The sequence below is a fragment of the Pseudochaenichthys georgianus genome, chromosome 15 (assembly GCF_902827115.2).
Source record: "Pseudochaenichthys georgianus chromosome 15, fPseGeo1.2, whole genome shotgun sequence".
Lineage (NCBI taxonomy): Eukaryota > Metazoa > Chordata > Actinopteri > Perciformes > Channichthyidae > Pseudochaenichthys > Pseudochaenichthys georgianus.
This window is the reverse complement of record NC_047517.1, coordinates 33413854-33434887: the sequence shown is the minus strand read 5'-3', so window position 1 is coordinate 33434887 and position 21034 is coordinate 33413854. Positions and strand designations below refer to the sequence as shown.

Here is a 21034-nt window from a genome sequence, read left to right as displayed (position 1 = left end):
AGTCAGAGTTGCAGCGGACCTGCAGGTTTCTGGGAGTTTGTTCCAGATATTTGGAGCATAATAACTGAACGCTGCTTTACCATGTTTAGTTCTGACTCTGGGGACAGAAAGCTGACCAGTCCCTGAAGACCTGAGAGATCTGGATGGTTCATAATTTAGCAGGAGGTCAGAAATGTATTTTGGGCCTAAACCATTCAGTGCTTTATAAACCAGCAGCAGTATTTTAAAATCTATTCTTTGACACACAGGAAGCCAGTGTAAAGACTTCAGAACAGGAGTGATGTGATCCACTTTCTTAGTGTTAGTGAGGACTCGAGCAGCAGCGTTCTGAATTAGCTGCAGCTTTCTAATAGATTTTTTAATAGACCTGTAAAGACACCATTACAGTAGTCCAGTCTACTGAAGATAAAAGCATGGACAAGACAAATCCTGCTGTGACATTAGTCTTTTAATCCTAGATATATTCTTTAGGTGATTGTGTGACTGTTGAAACTCAGGTCAGAGTCCATGACTACACCTACATTTCTGGCGTTATCTGTTGTTTTGAACATTGCAGACTGAAGCTCAGCGCTAACTTTTATACGTTCTGCCTTGGCTCCAAAAACCATTACCTCAGTTTTATCTTTGTTTAATTGGAGAAAGTTCTGACACATCCAGTCATTAATTTGTTCAATGCACTTACTCAGTGTTTGAATTGGAGCATAGTCTCCTGGTGAAATGGTTAGGTAAATGTGTGTGTCATCTGCATAGCTATGGTAACTTATTTTGTTGTTCTTCATTATCTGAGCCAGTGGTAGCATGTAGATGTTAAAGAGAAGAGGCCCCAAGATGGAGCCTTGAGGAACCCCACATGTCATATTTGTCAACTCAGATGTGTATTTACCTATAGAAACAACGTTTTTTTCTGTTCTTTAAGTAGGATTCAAACCAACTTAGAACTGTTTCCGAAAGTTATACATAAACATGTCCCCTCTGTGTAAAGAGACTCTGAAAGTTTCAGGAAAAAAGATTTCCTCTCTTTTTGTCCTGATCCATTTATATAAAAACCTGTCTGAAAATGAGCTGATCAGATTTGTGCCACTTTATGATGTCATAACGATTTGTTGGCTTGTATAACAATTAGCCAATCAGCAACCAAGGTAACCCCCCCTCACCTTATCACCTGAATCTCCTCCTAGAGCACCATTGTGTTATTTTTAACCAAATGTCTCTCAGAGGGGCGTGGGGAGGGGCTCCTTATTTTCATCTAAAATAACAGACAGAGAATCAGCACTTTTGAAACAGGGCTGAAACAGAGGGGATTATGGGTAATGATGCAATGATCTGTTTGGTGTTTGGAGCCAAACACTTCAGAGACATGTTCTGTATATATCTGAGACCTATAACATATTGATGAAAAACAGTATAATAGAGGACCTTTAAGATTGATGCTGGTGCAAGAGTCGCCTTAAAGGGGCCCTATGCTTTTTTGTGTTCTCCTTTTCTTGTACAGTGTTATATAGGTTTTTGTGCATGTAAATGGTCTACAAAGGCTAACATTTTCCCTCCCTTCAGGCAGGGTATTTCCCCCAAAACGACCTGCAACCTCAACACATATTTTCTTTCAGTCGTATTAGACTAAGCTGTTTGTTTTTGTTCACCTTAAAACTACCTCCACCATCACAGTTTAAAAGTAGATTGGGGGCATAAGGATAAGGCAGTTTAAAATGGATAAGAGTGTTTCTAAACAAGGGTCTAATCATTCTGGTGCAACTTTTCACAGTTTCTGTGTCCTGATAACTGATCCGAGGAGCTCCTTTTGCTGTTTACACATCCTTCACCGCCCTTATTTAGATGTGGACACTGCTTACCTGTGTTATTTATCAAATATGACTTGAATGCAGGCAATTATTTTTTTTGTCACCAGTGTTTAAAGTCAATAGCTCCTTTTTTAAAGCTGCACAGTTACAACTTTGGATTCTGTGGTATCTTACAGTATCAGCAGGATTAGAAGCCACATCTCTCTAAATGTTGAGTAAACAAACACTTCTCTTTACTTTGTACAGGTCTCTGAGCTCATGATCGGTGGTGTTTAAATGCCAAGTTATTGTAGACAAAGTGTCGACCACATCCTTACAGTGGAAACTCTCTGGAATCCAAAGTGTGACTTGAAATGGCACCTCATCACAACCCTGCCCTTGATAAATAAAAGCTCAAATAAACAACTTAGAATACATTCAGGTGTAAATAAACCTGAACAGCTTCCTCTGACAGATTCCAGCGGTCATATGAGCAGTTTCTATCTTTTGTCTTCTTCTTCTTTGAGAGAAGAAGAAGAGTTGACACATTGTATTCGCACAAATACAATATGAGAGAAACGTGAGATCTGAAGGTGCTCCGCCCATATAAGGAATGTCTTTCAATGTCTTTACATTTCACTCAAACACACACTTCTATTCAAAGAGTTTGAATTATCAATGATGCATGATGTTATAGCAGCCACTAATTAAGGCAAATTGTGGTATTTCTAAGATGCTATCAAATCATTTAGGTCATTACTATTTACTAAGGGCATTTTCTAGTAGCAGTAGAATGTGGTGCTAATTTGTAATTCAACTTTAAAACATTTCAGAGGAAAATGTTTTACTGCCCTAAATGTATTTCAAACTTTATTTTTACATAAATACATGTGTATGTATTATATACTGTATATTTAATTTAATTTACTTTAATTTACTTTCCAAAATGAGCTCCATATTGACGTGTTACTAAATACAAAAAAAATAAATCTCATATGTATTTTCTGATGATAAACACAGGGAAATGTAATACATTCATAAGAGGTATTCTGCACAATTAATACTTTTACTTTTGATACTTGAGTTCATTTAGCTGATAATACTTCTGTACTTTTACTTAAGTAACATTTGAACCGAGGACTTTTATTCGTAATTGAGTATATTTAGACTGTGGTATTAGTGCTTCTACTTAAGTAGAGGTGTGTTGCAATATTAATTGTAATAAGAACACTTTGTTCAGATACATTTAGTTAAATCAATTACCAAAAAGGGATCCTAACAGGAAGAATCCCCTCTGATTTGAAGGTCATTTCCTCTGTCCTCTGTCCACTCACCAGTTCTGGCAGGTAGAAGATATCGGGGGCCGTGGTGCAGACCCCCAGTCCGCTGGGCAGGCTGCTCATCGGCTGAGCCATGGTCGCAGCCATCTCTTCCTGACACACACTGCATACCCCTCTTCTTCTCACAGCAATCAGGGATCTCTTGTGTTTGATGTGAGCTTCTGAACTGTGAAGGGGGGGTTAAAACTACCAGGGGAGATGTGTGTGTCCTGGGGGCTTCTGGGATATATCTGAAGAAGTTTTAGGTTGAAGTCAGTTTATGACCTTTATTATGTGTTAGCTGTTAGCAAATATGCATGTTAGGTAGACCTATAATTTGAAATTCTGAAAAAAGCCTAACTAACAAATGAAAGGGCTTACAGAAAGGTGTATTTACTACTTGTACTTCTACTTTGGGCATACGGTGGTCAGGGTTTTTATTGGTGCCTCAGCATCGGAAGTTTAATTTTTGAGTTAATTTTCCATTTAATTTATTTATGATGTGTTCATGACGAGTCATGACATCCGCTCTGCGCTGGCTCTACTTTGTGATTTTGCAACTGCATTAACTCAAACCAAAGTCCCACTGTTTGGATTGGACAGATTTCAGTAATATTTTATAATATAGGAACCCATCAGAGGCTGTAAAGTATTTCCTGAAGACAAAAACGTAAATATTATTAAGCTGTCAAACTAAAGAATATATACAGAAAGTAGTAAGCCTGCAAGAGTAACATTTGGAGTGTATACAGTATATACATCTAACATTCAAAATTAGAAGCCCTCAGAGATTATTTACGTTGGCACAAAAATGTGATAAAATTGAGACTGAAACATGTTGTGATCACTTGCTATTTTTCCTCAATGTTGTACAAATAGAAATGGCTGGCTAATTTGACGTGCAAGCGATGTTTCATGGTGCAGAAAGGTAATGGTTCCCATGGTATTTAATGACAATGTGTTTCCTTATAATGGAAAATTGAAAAGTAAAAACAGGGAAACCAGGATTAATGTCCAATCAATTTATTTTCAAAGATTTCAAATAGAAAGACACCTGTAAAGTGAAATTATTTTCATTCAGATTCAAATGATAAATCATGTGGAAACATCCGAACATACTGTATATCCAAACAGAAAGAAAAGAAAGAACTTGTATCAAAATGTAATTTAAAAAAGGGGGTTAAGGGGGAAAGTTGATCCATTATACATTAAGCTTTTGCTCATTGTAAACATGGAGAAAACAAGCAGGAAATCAAGTTTTAAATATTCAAGGTTTCAGGTTTTTATCAGCCTCTGAGGAGATCTAAGCATTTTAAATGTGCTAAGATCTGCTATTAAATGTGGATGAAATGTTTTAATGACAGTTTGGTTGGTAGAAATGTTTACAGCCTGACGATTATGAAAAGTCAAATACTTTGACTTGCAAAATAAGTTTGGGGGGGGGGGTCATTGGTCCTTTTACCTGTACAGCAAAACCACCTAAAGCCAACGACACTTTATTCAAATTTTTCAGAATGATGAAAAGAAATATGTTCTGAACTTGAAAAATATCATAATGTATATCCTGCTCCTGGAAATGTTATTACATCCGTGGTTGAATTAGTTATTGACACACATTTACCTTATAGGCCTACTACTGTTTTTTTCTAATATATTATATATGTCTTTTTGTTTTGCAAACATATTTTAACTTTTCAGTCTTCTTTACCTTCTGATGAAACTGCTGCCATACTGATTATAGAATTGTGGGGTAATTATATATATTTGTAATAATATTTGTTGGGAAGACCTTGATAATGAGACCAATAAACAATTAACATTTAGCAATATTCTGGTTGTTTACCTTTCCCTCCTTCATTTGATATTTGGCATTTCGTTTTTTCTTTTAAAGTAACTCATGTTGACCTTGAAATTAAGAGACACAACAACAACAACAAAAAAGTCATTCTGTTTTTCCTCCAATGACAGGTCAGCTGGGTATTTGGTTTCTTTAAGACCTCTTCCATCGAATGGCAGAGAAAATGGTATGCATGAAGTAGAAAAGAGTGGCCAAAAAGGACATCACCTGGAAACACACACACACACACACACACACACACACACACACACACACACACACACACACACACACACACACACACACACACACACACACACAGAAAGTCAAATCATCACATTGAAGTAGAATTAAGTTATGTCAACACACTGTTTTAAAGGTCACCTAGGGTAACCATTAGCCAATAACCAACCAAGGTATAGCTTCACTGAAAAGCTGAAACATACAGAATACATCGTATATGATACTGAAAATCCCACCTTGTGTGTGTGTGTGTGTGTGTGTGTGTGTGTGTGTGTGTGTGTGTGTGTGTGTGTGTGTGTGTGTGTGTGTGTGTGTGTGTGTGTGTGTGTGTGTGTGTGTGTGTGTGTGTGTGTGTGTGTGTGTGTGTGTGTGTGTGTGTGTGTGTGTGTGTGTGTGTGTGTGTGTGTGTGTGTGTGTGTGTGTGTGTGTGTGTGTGTGTGTGTGTGTGCAGCAATGTGCAGCTTGTAGATCTTGCGAGCTTCAAGGAGGAAATCTGAGTTCAACGCCGACACAGGCGCTAATGGTGCTAATGCTGCAAATGCCTGGCCCTCCAGGACCGTGACGCAGGCCAGCGGCACCGACGCACTGAGGTAGAACACCGTCGCAACAAAATGATAACCCACATCCTGAAAAGAAACAAAAAAAAAGTTGGGCGACATGTTGATGAAGGTATGAAGTTAACCCTTTAACAGCCAGCACCACCATTTGGTTGTGCACATTTTGTGGCTTGATATCTTGTTGAAAAAAAAAAAAGTTTAAGTCCATCTGATTTAGCCATCTCTACCATTTGGTTGACATGTTGTGCACAAAAACACTTCTAGATGCAAAAAAAATTCCAAAGATTCTTTCTTGGTCTGGCAATTAAGGGGTTTTAAAGCATACGAGGACATTTCCAATAGTCTGAATGCTGTGCTCCAACTTTGTGGCAGTAGTTTCATTGTTTTTTGCAGTTAAAACTCCTGCACTTTTGGCCATCTATGCACTGCCTATAGAGCGGTGGGATGACGTATTTTGTAGGCAGACCTGGAAGTAAGCGTTGAATTGGCTCCCTCGACAAAAAGCAATAGGATTATTTCATTGGATTTCAGAATATTGGAGAAAATAAGCTCTTTGGCAAACATATGTTTATGATGTTTGCATGTTTTGTTCAGCAGGACAATCTTCACATATTAACACCCCTTTGTGATTAGGCATACATGCAATTGCCAGAAGTAAAAGGCTAATGTAAGGCTATGAAGGAACTACATCCTGGTCTATTGGCTACTCATCACCACCAAAGATGGACTTGTGTTTGCCCTGATGACGTTTTATTAGTTACTTGTTTGCAACCGCCATTCAAATTATACATAGAAGCTTCGGAAACTTAGGAGTTTACTTAGTGACATGATTTATGTTGTGTAAGAAAAAGTTAAAATCTCTTCAGCTGGTCAGATCTTATCTAAGGCATCCAACCACAAACACAAAATAAATGTGCCTTTAGGACAAAGTAAAATGCTAATTTATTTATTATCAGACTCATGTATTTGAATTAGCCAATCAGCAGGTGATGGGCGTGACTAACCAGGGCGGGCCAGCTGCTGCTCCGATTGGCTCCACAGAGGAAGATGAAGAACCAGAGTGTCGTCATCACGAAGCAGAAGACGGACACGGACATCACCCAGCCCATCGGGTTTTCATATTTAACCCCAGTCGATGCCACCAGGATCCAAACCAGACCTCCAAAAACCTGCAGGGGAGAGGTTTAAATTCATTTTACAGCTTTTTTCTTACATGACAGTAATACAACACATTTTCAAATTACAATGTTGCATCTTAAAAACTGCCTTATTTATTTTTGTATTTGGTTTCTAATTATCAGTTTTCTCCATTACATAGATTTGATTTGATTTGCTAAGTTATTCCATTGTGAGTTTACTAAATTGGGAAAAATGGGTCAGGTATAGAATATAATTAATATAATTACATTCAGTACTGTGGATAATCCCCACAGGAGTAATTTGGAGTGAAGTGTCTTGCAAAGGACACAACAACATGCTGACTGCAGAGGGACTCGAACTTGCTACCCCCTAATTCGAAGTCCGGTACAGTACCCACTGAGCCAAGGACATACTAGCGTGTTGGTCTATGTTTGATAACCGAGAAGTAGCCGAAATACACCCTGCGAGCCGGTTTCGAATCCCGCTCAATCCCTTGTATGTCAGAACATACATAAATGTAAAGGTGGAGCTTATTTATTATTTTACCACACTTTTGGGTAGGTTGTGTATCAAATCAATGGATCATTTCAGTTCTTCACCATAATCATTCGTGATTCATTGTCTGTTTATATGATTGTACTCATGTTATCAAATCAATGAAGTTAAGAGTCAAATCTTTGCCTCTGAAATGTAGTGACGTATTAAGGAGCATGCAAGGAAATACATCATTGTACAGTACTTCTATAGATGTACTTAATATAGAATAGTACTTAGAATATAAGTAATATGACAAATATGTATGAGAATTATTGTTATGTTGTGCATTTATTATTATAATTACAACTTTTAATAAATGTATTAAAACTTAAGAACAAATAATTAAGTAAAGCACTACAGTCCCAGCTGTGTGCTTCACTTTTTAGTGTCCCCATTTCCGATGTGTTTTGAGATTCATTCAGCATTTTTCATTTGAAGCATTTCGTTTATGCAGCGCTTTTCGTAAACACTGGCATGTTTCAGTAAGTTGTTGATTGTTACTCATAATGGAAGTGTTTTGGGCCGATGAGGCGTGTTGGCCATCGTACTTTATCTATTATTTTGCAATAAAACTGAATGATTTTGTGGCACAATTAAAACAGGGACTTGTGATGGAAACTTATGAAGCAATGGAGACCAAACTCAGAGAGACACGAGGAGAGCAGGAACTTTGATGGCAAACACTGATGGTTTATTTGGAGCTTCGGCCGGAGAATTCACAAGACATGTCGTGCGCCATGAGTTAACACAATAGATGCCAAACCAATTGTTTAAAACAAAAGTGAAATACAGGTCTCTATTAGCAAGCATAGAAATGCACAACATTAGAATTAATTTAGCAATTCAACAACTGACTTAACTGTTAAAGGTGTGTTAACAGGATTAAACTGTCAGCACCAGTTAATTTGGTGTTGTGACATTTACAATCATTCAGTCTAAATCACTGGGGCATAGCTTATTTAACCATTCAACTGTAACTCAACTCATAAAGTAAAGTAAAAGGTGAAATAAAAGTTGGAGAAGAGATTCGGCTGTGTGAAGTTTAAACCCGATAAGATTTAGAAAAGACTAATGATGACCACATGTAAAGAGTGTGCCGAGCCCTGAGTCAACAGCAGGTGGAGCAAATATTTATCTATAATGCATTCATTTATGACAACAGACTCTGAATTACACCTCAGATGCTGGGGGGCGGGTTTAAGTAAATGCAGGTGCTTAATGCAGAAGATTATTGTTCTCAAGAGTCAGGACAGCTTTTACTGAGCAACTTTCATAAAAATGAACCGGGCCCCGCCTTAAGCACTTTATACAGTTTATCTTACAGCAATTCATCCATTTCAAGGATGAATCCAAGCAATTTAAAATACTTTTTTAGAGCCCTTTGTGCTTCCAAGTTGTGAGCATTTTAGAGTCAAGTAGATGTTCAGTGGAGTATCTCTTTAAAGGTCAGCTATTATGCAAAATCCACTTTTTCATGACTTTTATACATAAACACGTGTGACGTGTGTCACTTTATGATGTCATAATGATTTTTTTGGCTTGTTACTTCCAAAATGTAATACATGCGCACGCAAGCACACACACACACACACACACACACACACACACACACACACACACACACACACACACACACACACTCAACACACACAGCAGCAGCCCTCTTCTTGCTACAAACTTAAATATGAAAAGGTTCAACTACGCACACACACATCTCGGTTCGCGCAGCATGCTCAGGCATAGATTGCGCAATAATGATGAGCCCGAAGGGTAAACACCAGGTTTACTAATCTACCCACAATTTTTCTCTGGTGTCGGAATGTCTCGCGATGTTTGTGAATTCTTAAAAAAAAAAATCTGGTTGAAATGTGTTGTAACTGTACTGAGAATTGTAACGGGTAGTAGTCCTATATTACACAAATGTCATTGGTAATGCATTACATTACTTCGTTACAGCAAAAAGTAATACATTACTGTAACTCCGTTACCCAACACTGATCACCAACCAATGTAACCCCCCCCCCCCTTATCACCTGTCGAGGGGCGTGGGGAGTGGCTCTTTATTTTTATCTAAAGCAGTGGTGTCAAACTCAAGGCCCGGGGGCAAAATCCGGCCCGTGACTTCATGTTATGTGGCCCACAAGAGCTTGCAAATAATATAAGATGTTTATTATAAGGTTACATGGCGATTTACAGAAGCACGTTGCCCATAAACTACATGTAGCACAATGCCTCTCAAATTTGCCTTTTTTTCTCAGAATTTGCCTTTTTTTCCTCAAAATATTCATTTATTTTCAAAATGTCATTTCTTTTTTTTGATTTTGACTTTTTTTCCAGAATTTGGCTTTTCTTTTTAAATCATTTTGTGACATTCTCACTGAAGAGACTTATTAAGTTATTACCCTATCCGATAATAATCCAATGCAGAGGCAATAATGTAATATAATACATTATTTTATATATATATAAAACTGGCCCTTTGAGTGCAACCATGATGCTAATGTGGCCCGAGATGCAATTGAGTTTGACACCCCTGGTCTAAAGTAACAGACAGAGAATCAGCACTTTTGAAACAGGGCTGAAATAGAGGGGATTATGGGATGCTACAATGATCTGTTTGGTATTTCAGCCAAACACTTCGGAGACATGTTTTGTGAGACCTATAATAAAGTAATGAAAAACAGTATAAATCGGTGGAACCTAAACTGCAGTAGCCCATATGACCTTACCTCAGCTTCAAGGTTTATTTAAAACTACTGCAAACGGCACATACATGTACAGTATTGTCTATGTTCCCAGTGTTACACATTAATATACTCATGTACACAACATTTCAAATAATAAAAAATGTCTTGTGCTTGCTGAAGGCATAGGGTTCCGAGTGTGGATGTCTCATATTTCGTCAATATCCTCTGGCTGGTTTTCTTAGCTTGAAATTGCTCCATCTGTTTCCTTTCCGTGAAAATGAAACAGACAGCTTCTTCAAAACGCCCTCTGTCAGGTTTCCTTCCCGCCCTTTTTATATCCGAGATGGGTTACTTTACCGCGCCAACCCCAAATATTACCAGTACCTTTCCATACCTGAGCAGCAGGTTATTGCATGAAAAGGTGCACTGGACAGCAGCCAGAAAAAAAAACCCGAGACAGCAAGTTAACCATGTGAGTGGATGGTTGGTTTAGATTTACACCTCCCTCTGCAATTAAAGCTGGTTTTCCACCTCCTCACACAGATGTAATCTTCAGTTCCCTGTATAGAAACTGCAAGGGGTCTATAACAGAGTCAGATGAGTTATATTCCTTTAATAAAACATTTACTTTTGACTCATGTTAATCCACAAAGGACAGTCACATCTTATGACACATTTAGGGAATAGCAGGTTTTAAGAGTTTCTAAGCAACTTCATGTCACTTCTTGACTTTTGAATGCAAAACAAAAGCATGAAAAGCCCAACCCAAACTATTTAGAGATGTTTGTAGGCCACGACTAACTGAACTTCTTGAAAGGTGGATGACTACGATTTCTTGATTATTGCAACACTTTATAGACATATGGTGCCATTCCAAACGGCTGTGAAAAGCTGAAATAAAAGCAGTATTCAGTATTTATCAAATGTTAAAAGATCTTGACAGAAAGGAATTAAAGAAAGATATGTTTAAAAAGAGGTTATAGAATCAGCTTTGGAAGTGTAACTTTTTGGATTTTCAAAAAAAAATGTGTGTAAAAGTCAGGACGATGCTTTGTTGTGACGTGCAGTGTTTGATGTTTTGTGCTGAATTTTTATAATGTAACTGTTCAGACCCAGATATAGAGCATTGTTAAAAAAAAATCCAGATATTGTTGCATCGTCACGAGGCTAACAGACAAGGATATTATATAGTATTCATCATCAATATATATTATAGTCTGCGATTAAGTTACATTGAGTTACTTGACCTATGTTATATACATTTATTAGTCGCATAAAAGTACATCATATCCATAAAAATATAACACTTTTGAAGAGAAGATACCTTTGCTTTTTATGTTTTAACAGTCTTTTGCTGATAATAGTTTTGTACTATTACCTAAGTAACATTTTGAATACAGTCATTTTACTGACATATTATTTTGTCACTGTTACTTTTACCCAATTAAAGGAACTGAGTCATTCATCCGCCCCTGTAACTAAGTCTACACAGATGAGTAAATAGAAAGTCTAATGTAAAAGAGGCCATTAAAAAAGATATATCCTTCTGCAATGAACAAATAGGAAACTCACAAACTCAGGGATGAAGAACCGGTCGGGGATGGATGTAAAGACCCGGCCGCCTGTAGGCAGAACATCGCCCATGGTGGTGGAAGCCATAGTCCCAAACACTGTGTGAGTGTGTGTGTGAGTTCCTGGAGAATGATATGTGAAACCTGTTTATTTCTGCCTTTTTAAGGCCATCATCCCCCCCCCCCCCACCCCCATGTTTCCTGCCACACTCCACGTTCCTCAGATCGAAACTTACAGAACAAGTGCTTTTTTGGCCTTGGTTTGTGCAGCAGGAAGGTGTGTGTGTGTGTGTGTGTGTGTGTGTGTGTGTGTGTGTGTGTGTGTGTGTGTGTGTGTGTGTGTGTGTGTGTGTGTGTGTGTGTGTGTGTGTGTGTGTGTGTGTGTGTGTGTGTGTGTGTGTGTGTGTGTGTGTGTGTGTGTGTGTGTGTGTGTGTGTGTGTGTGTGTGTGTGTGTGTGTGTGTGTGTGTTTGTGTGTGTGTGGGTAGGTGTGTGTGTGTGTGTGTGTGTGTGTGTGTGTGTGTGTGTGTGTGTGTGTGTGTGTGTGTGTGTGTGTGTGTGTGTGTGTGTGTGTGGTGTGTGTGTGGGTGGGTGTGGGTGGGTGTGCGTGGGTGTGTGGGTGGGTGTGGGTAGGTGTGGGTGGGTGTGTGGGTGGGTGTGGGTAGGTGTGGGTGGGTGTGTGGGTGGGTGTGGGTGGGTGTGGGTGGGTGTGTGGGTGGGTGTGGGTGGGTGTGTGGGTAGGTGTGGGTGGGTGTGTGATTGGATGTGTGGTTCTAATTTCCTGCCATAACTCCACAAACAAACTACATGTTTTACAAATGCCTTATCATTCACTAACAAACACAATGTGGTTTGCCAATACAAAACACCATTTCAAACTAATGCATTTAGTTTTGCAAAAAAATTGTGTGTCTGTATTGTTTGTATTTGTATGCCATATCCCTCAACCCTGAAGTGAGGGTCTTTGAGAATCCCAATGAGGCCACGATGCACATGGCAGCATTGATTAGCGAGGCTCATATCCATGAGGTCAGGGTGAGGCTTTTCATGATAAGCAAATACCCAAGTCTGTAATATAATCATTGCTATTGCTTTTTATTGATGTAATGTAAAGGGTCAGTTAGGCCTTTTTATGCAACCGTTAAATAATTGCTCAAATATAAGTGCTGCTGTCTTATGTTGTGTTACAACTTTGTTAAATATAGGCTGCCATGGCCACGGAAACCCCTGCCATCCCTCTGAAAAAGAAAAAAAAGTAGGAAGAGACCCCTTTCTAATCCAGTGGTCACAAGCAGACGTGAGAAACAACGGGAAACACAACGCTCCGCATCAGGTTTGTTCTTCATGATTTCTAAGTCTAAGAATAAAGATAATTCATAAAAAAGTTATTTTGGTGTACACAGTATGAAATTATGTAATCTAAAGATACCTCTTGACAAGTCAGTTGCAATGTTTAAAACATTTTCAAATTAAATCAAGATATTTTCAGAGCCTGTGACTGATAATCCTTGCTTGTGTGTTGTATCAAATCAAATCAAGTTTTATTTATATAGCACATTTTTAAAACAATGTTTGGTCGAGCCAAAGTGCATACATTAAAAATACTTTACAATAAATACACTTTACAACAAATACAACAGCACAGTTTGTACAGAATATCAGAAAACGACACCCTCTGTCCTTACACCCTCACATCGTACAAGGAAAAACTTCCGGAGAAAACCCACAGTTTAAACTTTAAAGGGAAAAAATGGGAGAAACCTCATCTTGTGCGTAGACGGCTCTGCTAAGATTGTTCCCTAGTGTAGGTTTCATGTTATGTGTTTAGATAGGTTCCTGTTTTATTTTGATAGTCTTGTCTACCCTCATGTGTCTAAAGTACGTTTCCTGCCTTGTCTGTTTTCCCGCGGTTGTGATTGTCTAATTGTCTTCACCTGGGGCCTATACTACGAAGCTGGTTCAACCTAACCTGGATATGTTTGAGTTAGCCGGTTGGCCTAATCCAAAACATACGCGCTCTCGCTAAACTGTACTACGACGCTGGTTATCAAGTGGATCGCTCAAGCCAGCCGTGTCCTATCTAGTTAGGTGCGCGTTCACATGAAAGGGGTGGTATTTGGAGCATTCGACCAATCACAAACATGGAGAAACGCACTGACAGCGCAGCGTCATACTTCCTGAATGAAAAGTGAACTTTAATACTAGTCAAAAATGAAGAAGTTAAACTTTAAACATCCATGACTTAAACACTTTATCCAGGATCAAAGCCACAGAGCTGCACCTGCAAGGTGAATACAGCTGGCAAAAGAAAAAGTGTTTGAATGCGTACATTAACAGGTTTATGATATCACTGCCCCGTCTAAAACACGATCTGACTTCAATTACATTTGTCTCGAGTGTTTCGTCAACTTAATGTGTTGCTTAAAATAATACTTCTGCATACAGTATGTGACACTGAGTGTTGCACGGCCAGATACGGCTCAGCTGACTCAGATAAGGAGAGATATGATACATTATGAAGTGATATGCGCGGACTGTACTTAATGTACTCTGATCCGGTTACTTATGTTGTGGCCGATATTACGTAAGCTTTCTTAACGCTAATGTTATAATAGTCAGATTGCTCTGAAGATGGGAGGTGATATTCTATTAATGTTCACGTTCACACAGTCGGTGATTTTTGCCGGCCGTCTTTCCTGCAACGGCAGCTTTTCTGTATTTACTTTCTCCTGTAATATGACTTGATCGCTTTAAACTCCGCACACTGAGCTCTGATTGGTCAGCAGGCGGTGTTTTCACTGAGTTGAGCTCTTAGCCTGCAACCTAACCTGGGGGGTATACTGCGAAGCAGGATTTTCGCTTAGCCGGCTAAATTCAGGGAAAACTCCGGCTTTCCGGTCATCCGAAGCTCGTTCTCTTTTTAGCAAGCTAGATCTCCATGGTAATATATGCTAAGCAGCTAACCTGGTCGGGACCAGGGGCCTATACTACGAAGCTGGTTCAACCTAACCTGGATATGTTTGAGTTAGCCGGTTGGCCTAATCCAAAACATACGCGCTCTCGCTAAACTGTACTACGACGCTGGTTATCAAGTGGATCGCTCAAGCCAGCCGTGTCCTATCTAGTTAGGTGCGCGTTCACATGAAAGGGGTGGTATTTGGAGCATTCGACCAATCACAAACATGGAGAAGCGTACTGACAGCGCAGCGTCATACTTCCTGAATGAAAAGTGAACTTTAATACTAGTCAAAAATGAAGAAGTTCAACTTTAAACATCCATGACTTAAACACTTTATCCAGGATCAAAGCCACAGAGCTGCACCTGCAAGGTGAATACAGCTGGAAAAAGAAAAAGTGTTTGAATGTGTACATTAACAGGTTTATGATATCACTGCCCGTCTAAAACACGATCTGACTTCAATTACATTTGTCTCGAGTGTTTCGTCAACTTAATGTGTTGCTTAAAATAATACTTCTGCATACAGTATGTGACACTGTGAGTGTTGCACGGCCAGATACGGCTCAGCTGACTCAGATAAGGAGATATATGATACATTATGATGTGATATGCCGCGGACTGTACTTAATGTACTCTGATCCGGTTACTTATGTTGTGGCCGATATTTAAGTAAGCTTTCTTAACGCTAATGTTATAATAGTCAGATTGCTCTGAAGATGGGAGGTGATATTCTATTAATGTTCACGTTCACACAGTCGGTGATTTCTGCCGGCCGTCTTTCCTGCGACGGCAGTTTTTCTGTATTTCCTTTCTCCTGTAATATGACTTGATCGCTTTAAACTCCGCACACTGAGCTCTGATTGGTCAGCAGGCGGTGTTTTCACTGAGTTGAGCTCTTAGCCTGCAACCTAACCTGGTCCCGACCAGGTTAGCTGCTTAGCATATATTACCATGGAGATCTAGCCTGCTAAAAAGAGAACCAGCTTCGGATGACCGGAAACCCGGAGTTTTCCCTGAATTTAGCCGGCTAAGCGAAAATCCTGCTTCGCAGTATACCCCCCAGGTTAGGGTAGGTAGGGTAGGTTAGGTATGCAGAAGTATTATTTTAAGCAACACATTAAGTTGACGAAACACTCGAGACAAATGTAATTGAAGTCAGATCGTGTTTTAGACGGGGCAGTGATATCATAAACCTGTTAATGTACGCATTCAAACACTTTTTCTTTTGCCAGCTGTATTCACCTTGCAGGTGCAGCTCTGAGGCTTTGATCCTGGAAAAAGTGTTTAAGTCATGGATGTTTAAAGTTTAACTTCTTCATTTTTGATTAGTATTAAAGTTCACTTTTCATTCAGGAAGTATGACGCTGCGCTGTCAGTGCGCTTCTCCATGTTTGTGATTGGTCGAATGCTCCAGATACCACCCCTTTCATGTGAACGCGCACCTAACTAGATAGGACACGGCTGGCTTGAGCGATCCACTTGATAACCCGCGTCGTAGTACAGTTTAGCGAGAGCGCGTATGTTTTGGATTAGGCCAACCGGCTAACTCAAACATATCCAGGTTAGGTTGAACCAGCTTCGTAGTATAGGCCCCTGGTCCCGACCAGGTTAGCCGCTAAGCATAAGTTACCATGGAGATCTAGCCTGCTAAAAAGAGAACCAGCTTTGTAGGACCGGAAAGCCGGAGTTTCCCCTGAATTTAGCCGGCTAAGCGAAAATCCTGCTTCGTAGTATACCCCCCTGGTGTTGTCTGTCTAGTATATAGTTCTCGTCTTCCCCTGTCTCGTTGCCAGATTGTCTTCTGCGTTCCAGCGTAAGATCATTTTGTCATTGTCCATAGAGTTATTATCGTCCATAGAGTTAGATTAAGTAAGTAGTTTTTGTAGTTTTTTGATAGTATAGGTTAGAAAGTTTATTGAGTGTTTGTTTTGTTGCTTTATGTATTCAGTCAGTGTGTTATGACCTGTCTACATTAAAACACTTTATTTTGATACTTTGTCTCTGCATCGTGCATTTGATTCCACGCCCTTGTACAGCCTTAACACCTCAGGAAGAGCAACAGAGGAGGGATCCCTCTCCCAGGACGGACAGACGGGCAATAGATGCCGTGTGTAAATTGTAAAGATAATACATGTTACAGCATATAGACCAAATGTTAGGAAATGCATGTGTCTGTAATAAGAAGATGAATCCACGAGGATGTCAACAATCCTGTGAGAGCCTTCAGGGAAGCAGCATGATGAGAAAAATGTGTACCTCGATTTGGATAAAACTATGCCAAATGTTAATTGTCATTGTGATACTGTGGTCATATTTTCTTAGTTTCATTACCTGCAGTCCTTACGGAACATGTTCATATTCAAATTAATTGGTGTAATTTTAGATTGTTTGAAGGGTTAAGCAAAAATGACTGTCTCTGCAGCTTCACTAGCCAGAAGAGACGATCCTGCATGAGGAAGGCCTTCAGCTAGAACATCAAGAGTTTGGTATAGTCTTGGTGAGTATATTGATTATAACAGCAGTTGACTGGCACTACAGTTTTTCCCAATTTGTCATAGTTAATCATTTCAGTTCATTCAGTTCTGTGGTTGGTATGATATGTCTGTTAGTCTGACATTAACATATATACAGAGATTCACTGTAGATCAGGGGTGTCAAACTCAATTTCATCGCGGGCCACATTTGCATTATGGTTGCACTCAAAGGGCCGGTTGTAACTTTAAGACGATATAAATATATAAAATAATGTATTATATGACATTATTGCCTCTGCATTGGATTATTATCGGATAGGGTAATAACTTCATAATTAACTACATCTGAAGGCGAATATCCAGGGCAAATAATTGCAAGTCACTTCATTGCGCATGTCACAAAATGAGATGCATTGTAGGACATGTTGTTTATTGGCAATGTGCTTCTGTAAAGTGGCAAGTAACCGTATAATAAACATATTATATTCTTTGAAAGCTCTTGCGGGCCACAAAAAATGAAGTTGCGGGCCGGATTTGGCCCCCGGGCCTTGAGTTTGACACCCCTGCTGTAGATAAATAACATGTTTCAGTTCTGTTTGAAATAAATTTGTTAATAACTATTATTTAAAAGCCTCATGTTCATTTAACCATGAAACTAATATAAAACTGACAAAGTTAGTTGTGTAGAAGACTGTAATGGTTTCTCTGCCAGGTGTAGAAAAGTGATGAAAAATGACATAAATCATCTTAATTCTTCCAGATATGTAATCGATATCTTTAGAAAAGATTTGTTGATTTAAAAATGTATATTCGTCTCAGTTATCAGTGAGATCAGGGAGCTTTCTCAGTGGATACATGCTTGTTGACAGTGCAGGAGGTTTTTGTACGGCCACTTAATGAGTTTGTATCACTGTGGTACACTTTTGGTGGAGGAACCAAACTCATCGTTGACCCTAAGTACCAGAGATTTGTATTTTATACAACTTGTAGCACCCAACAGCAGTTCAGAGTATTCGGCCTTCTTGGAGACCCTGGAAAGAGTCCTGTATGGGGCTCCTGAAGGGGACTCCTTAGTCTTGCTGGGAGACTTCAACGCACATGTGGGCAATGATGGAGACACTTAGAGGGGCGTGATTGGGAGGAACGGCCCCCCTGATCTGAACCGGAGTGGTGGTTTGTTACTGGACTTCTGTGCTAGTCATAGATTGGCCATAACAAACACCATGTTCGAACATAAGGATGCTCATAAGTGTACGTGGTACCAGAGCACCCTAGGCAGAAGGTCCATGATCGATTTCGTTATCGTATCATCGGACCTGAGGCCGTATGTTTTGGACACTCGGGTAAAGAGAGGGGCGGAGTTGTCAACTGATCACCATCTGGTGGTGAGTTGGGTCGAGTGGCGGGGGAAGCCTCTGGATAGATCTGGTAAGCCCAAACGTGTAGTTCGGGTGAACTGGGAACGTCTGGAGGAGGCCCAAGTTCAGGAGGCCTTCAACTCACACCTCCGGCGGAGCTTTTCGTGCATTCCTGTGGAGGTTGGGGACATTGAACCAGAGTGGTCGGTGTTCAAAGCCTCTATTGCCGAAGCCGCAGCGGGGAGCTGTGGTCTCAAGGTCCTAGGTGCCTCAAGGGGCGGTAACCCTCGAACCTCCTGGTGGACACCGGTGGTCTGGGAAGCCGTCCGACTGAAGAAGGAGGCCTTCAGGGATTTGTTATCCCGGGGGACTCCCGAGGCAGTTGCAAGGTACCGACAGGCCCGAAGGGCAGCAGCCTCATCCGTGGCCGAGGCAAAGCAGCGGGTGTGGGAGAAGTTTGGAGAAGACATGGAGAAGGACTTTCGGGCGGCACCAAAGTTGTTCTGGAAAACTGTCCGACACCTCAGGAGGGGGAAGCAGGGAACCATCCAAGCTGTGTACAGTAAGGATGGGACGTTGTTGACCTCAACTGATGGAGTGTTGGGGCGTTGGAAGGAACACTTTGAGGAACTCCTGAACCCGACAACTCTGCCCTCTATGTTAGAGGCAGAGCTGGAGTATGACGGGGGATCAACACCAATCTCCCGGGGGGAGGTCACTGAGGTCGTCAAACAACTCCACAGTGGCAAAGCCCCGGGGGTGGATGAGATCCGCCCGGAAATGCTGAAGGCTCTGGGTGTTGAGGGACTGTCATGGTTGACACGTCTCATCAACGTTGCGTGGAAGTCGGAAACAGTACCGAAGGAGTGGCAGACCGGGGTGGTGGTTCCCCTTTTTAAAAAGGGGGATCAGAGGGTGTGTGCCAATTACAGAGGCATCACACTACTCAGCCTCTCCGGGAAAGTTTACTCCAAGGTACTTGAAAGGAGGGTCAGGCCGATTGTCGAACCTCAGATTGAGGAGGAACAATGCGGATTCCGTCCTGGTCGTGGAACGACGGATCAGCTTTTTACTCTCGCAAGGATCCTGGAGGGGGCCTGGGAGTACGCTTATCCGGTCTACATGTGTTTTGTAGACTTGGAGAAGGCGTATGACCGGGTTCCCAGGGAGTTACTGTGGGAGGTGCTGCGGGAGTATGGGGTGAGGGGGTCTCTACTCAGGGCCATCCAATCTCTGTACTCCCAAAGCGAGAGCTGTGTCCGGGTCCTCGGCAGTAAGTCAGACCCATTTTCGGTGAGGGTTGGCCTCCGCCAGGGCTGCGCTTTGTCACCAATCCTGTTTGTAATATACATGGATCGGATTTCGAGGTGTAGTCGTGGGGGGGGGGGGGTCTGCAGTTCGGTGGACTAAGGATTGCACCACTGCTTTTTGCAGATGATGTGGTTCTGATGGCTTCATCGGTCTGCGACCTTCAGCACTCACTGGATCGGTTCGCAACCGAGTGTGAAGCGGCTGGGATGAGGATCAGCACCTCCAAATCTGAGGCCATGGTTCTCAGCAGGAAACCGATCGACTGTCCACTCCAAGTAGGGAATGAGTCCTTACCCCAAGTGAAGGAGTTCAAGTATCTCGGGGTCTTGTTCTCGAGTGAGGGAACAATGGAGCGTGAGATGGGCCGGAGAATCGGAGCAGCGGGAGCGGTACTGCAGTCGCTTTACCGCACCGTTGTGATGAAAAGGGAGCTGAGCCAGAAGGCAAAGCTCTCTGTCTACCGGGCCATTTTCGTTCCTACCCTCACCTATGGTCATGAAGGATGGGTCATGACCGAAAGAACGAGATCGCGGATACAAGCGGCCGAGATGGGTTTCCTCCGCCGGGTGGCTGGTGTCTCCCTTAGAGATAAGGTGAGAAGTTCGGTCATCAGGGAGGGACTCGGAGTTGAGCCGCTCCTCCTTCGCGTCGAAAGAAGCCAGTTGAGGTGGTTCGGGCACCTAGTTAGGATGCCACCTGGGCGCCTCCCTAGGGAGGTGTTCCAGGCACGTCCAGCTGGGAAGAGACCAAGGGGTAGACCTAGGACCAGGTGGAGGGACTATATCTCTTCGCTGGCCTGGGAGCGCCTTGGGATCCCCCAGTCAGAGCTGGTTGATGTCGCCAGGGAAAAGAAAGTTTGGGGCTCTCTGCTGGAACTGCTACCTCCGGGACCCGACCACGGATAAGCGGGAGAAGATGGATGGATGGACAACTTGTAGCAAATATATAACTTTCATTAATTATTAAACTAGACTCAACTTCACATTGTTTTGGATTCCATTTTTATATTTTTTTATTAAGCTCCTCTTGTAATCTGAAAGGAACCTTTGCAGACATCTATATTAATTGTTCGTTTCTTACAAATAATTGTTTTAGTTTATTTTCTATATTATCATAACAACTTTATACTAAATGTTTTTATTTTTTAAGATTTGTTAAAGCGTGACTTCCCCGCCACATTCAGTTTTACATTTGTAGTTCACAATATTGTATTTATTTACATTATTTATCTATTGTCTATTAAAATATCAACTATTTTGTTGAA

General features: G+C 41.0%; 1 protein-coding gene across 1 annotated transcript; it reads right to left on the bottom strand.

The window, feature by feature from the left end:
* Positions 1-4104: 4104 nt before the first annotated feature.
* LOC117460040 (myelin and lymphocyte protein-like) lies at positions 4105-11798 on the bottom strand. Its single transcript, XM_034101252.2, has 4 exons — positions 11671-11798; positions 6739-6903; positions 5625-5803; positions 4105-5166 (listed from the first exon to the last, which is right to left on the bottom strand). The coding sequence occupies exons 1-4, from the start codon at positions 11755-11757 to the stop codon at positions 5088-5090; spliced, it is 510 nt and encodes a 169-aa protein (XP_033957143.1). The 5' UTR covers positions 11758-11798; the 3' UTR covers positions 4105-5087.
* Positions 11799-21034: the final 9236 nt, after the last annotated feature.

Excerpts from the sequence above, each read along its gene's own strand:
- LOC117460040 (XM_034101252.2), bottom strand. The coding sequence starts at position 11,757 with ATGGCTTCCACCACCATGGGCGATGTTCTGCCTACAGGCGGCCGGGTC. Across the intron at positions 5,804-6,738 it reads GCAGCAGCTGGCCCGCCCTG|GATGTGGGTTATCATTTTGT; the intron begins GTTAGTCACGCC and ends GTTTCTTTTCAG. Across the intron at positions 5,167-5,624 it reads TACAAGCTGCACATTGCTGC|CCAGGTGATGTCCTTTTTGG; the intron begins ACACACACACAC and ends GTGTGTGTGTTT.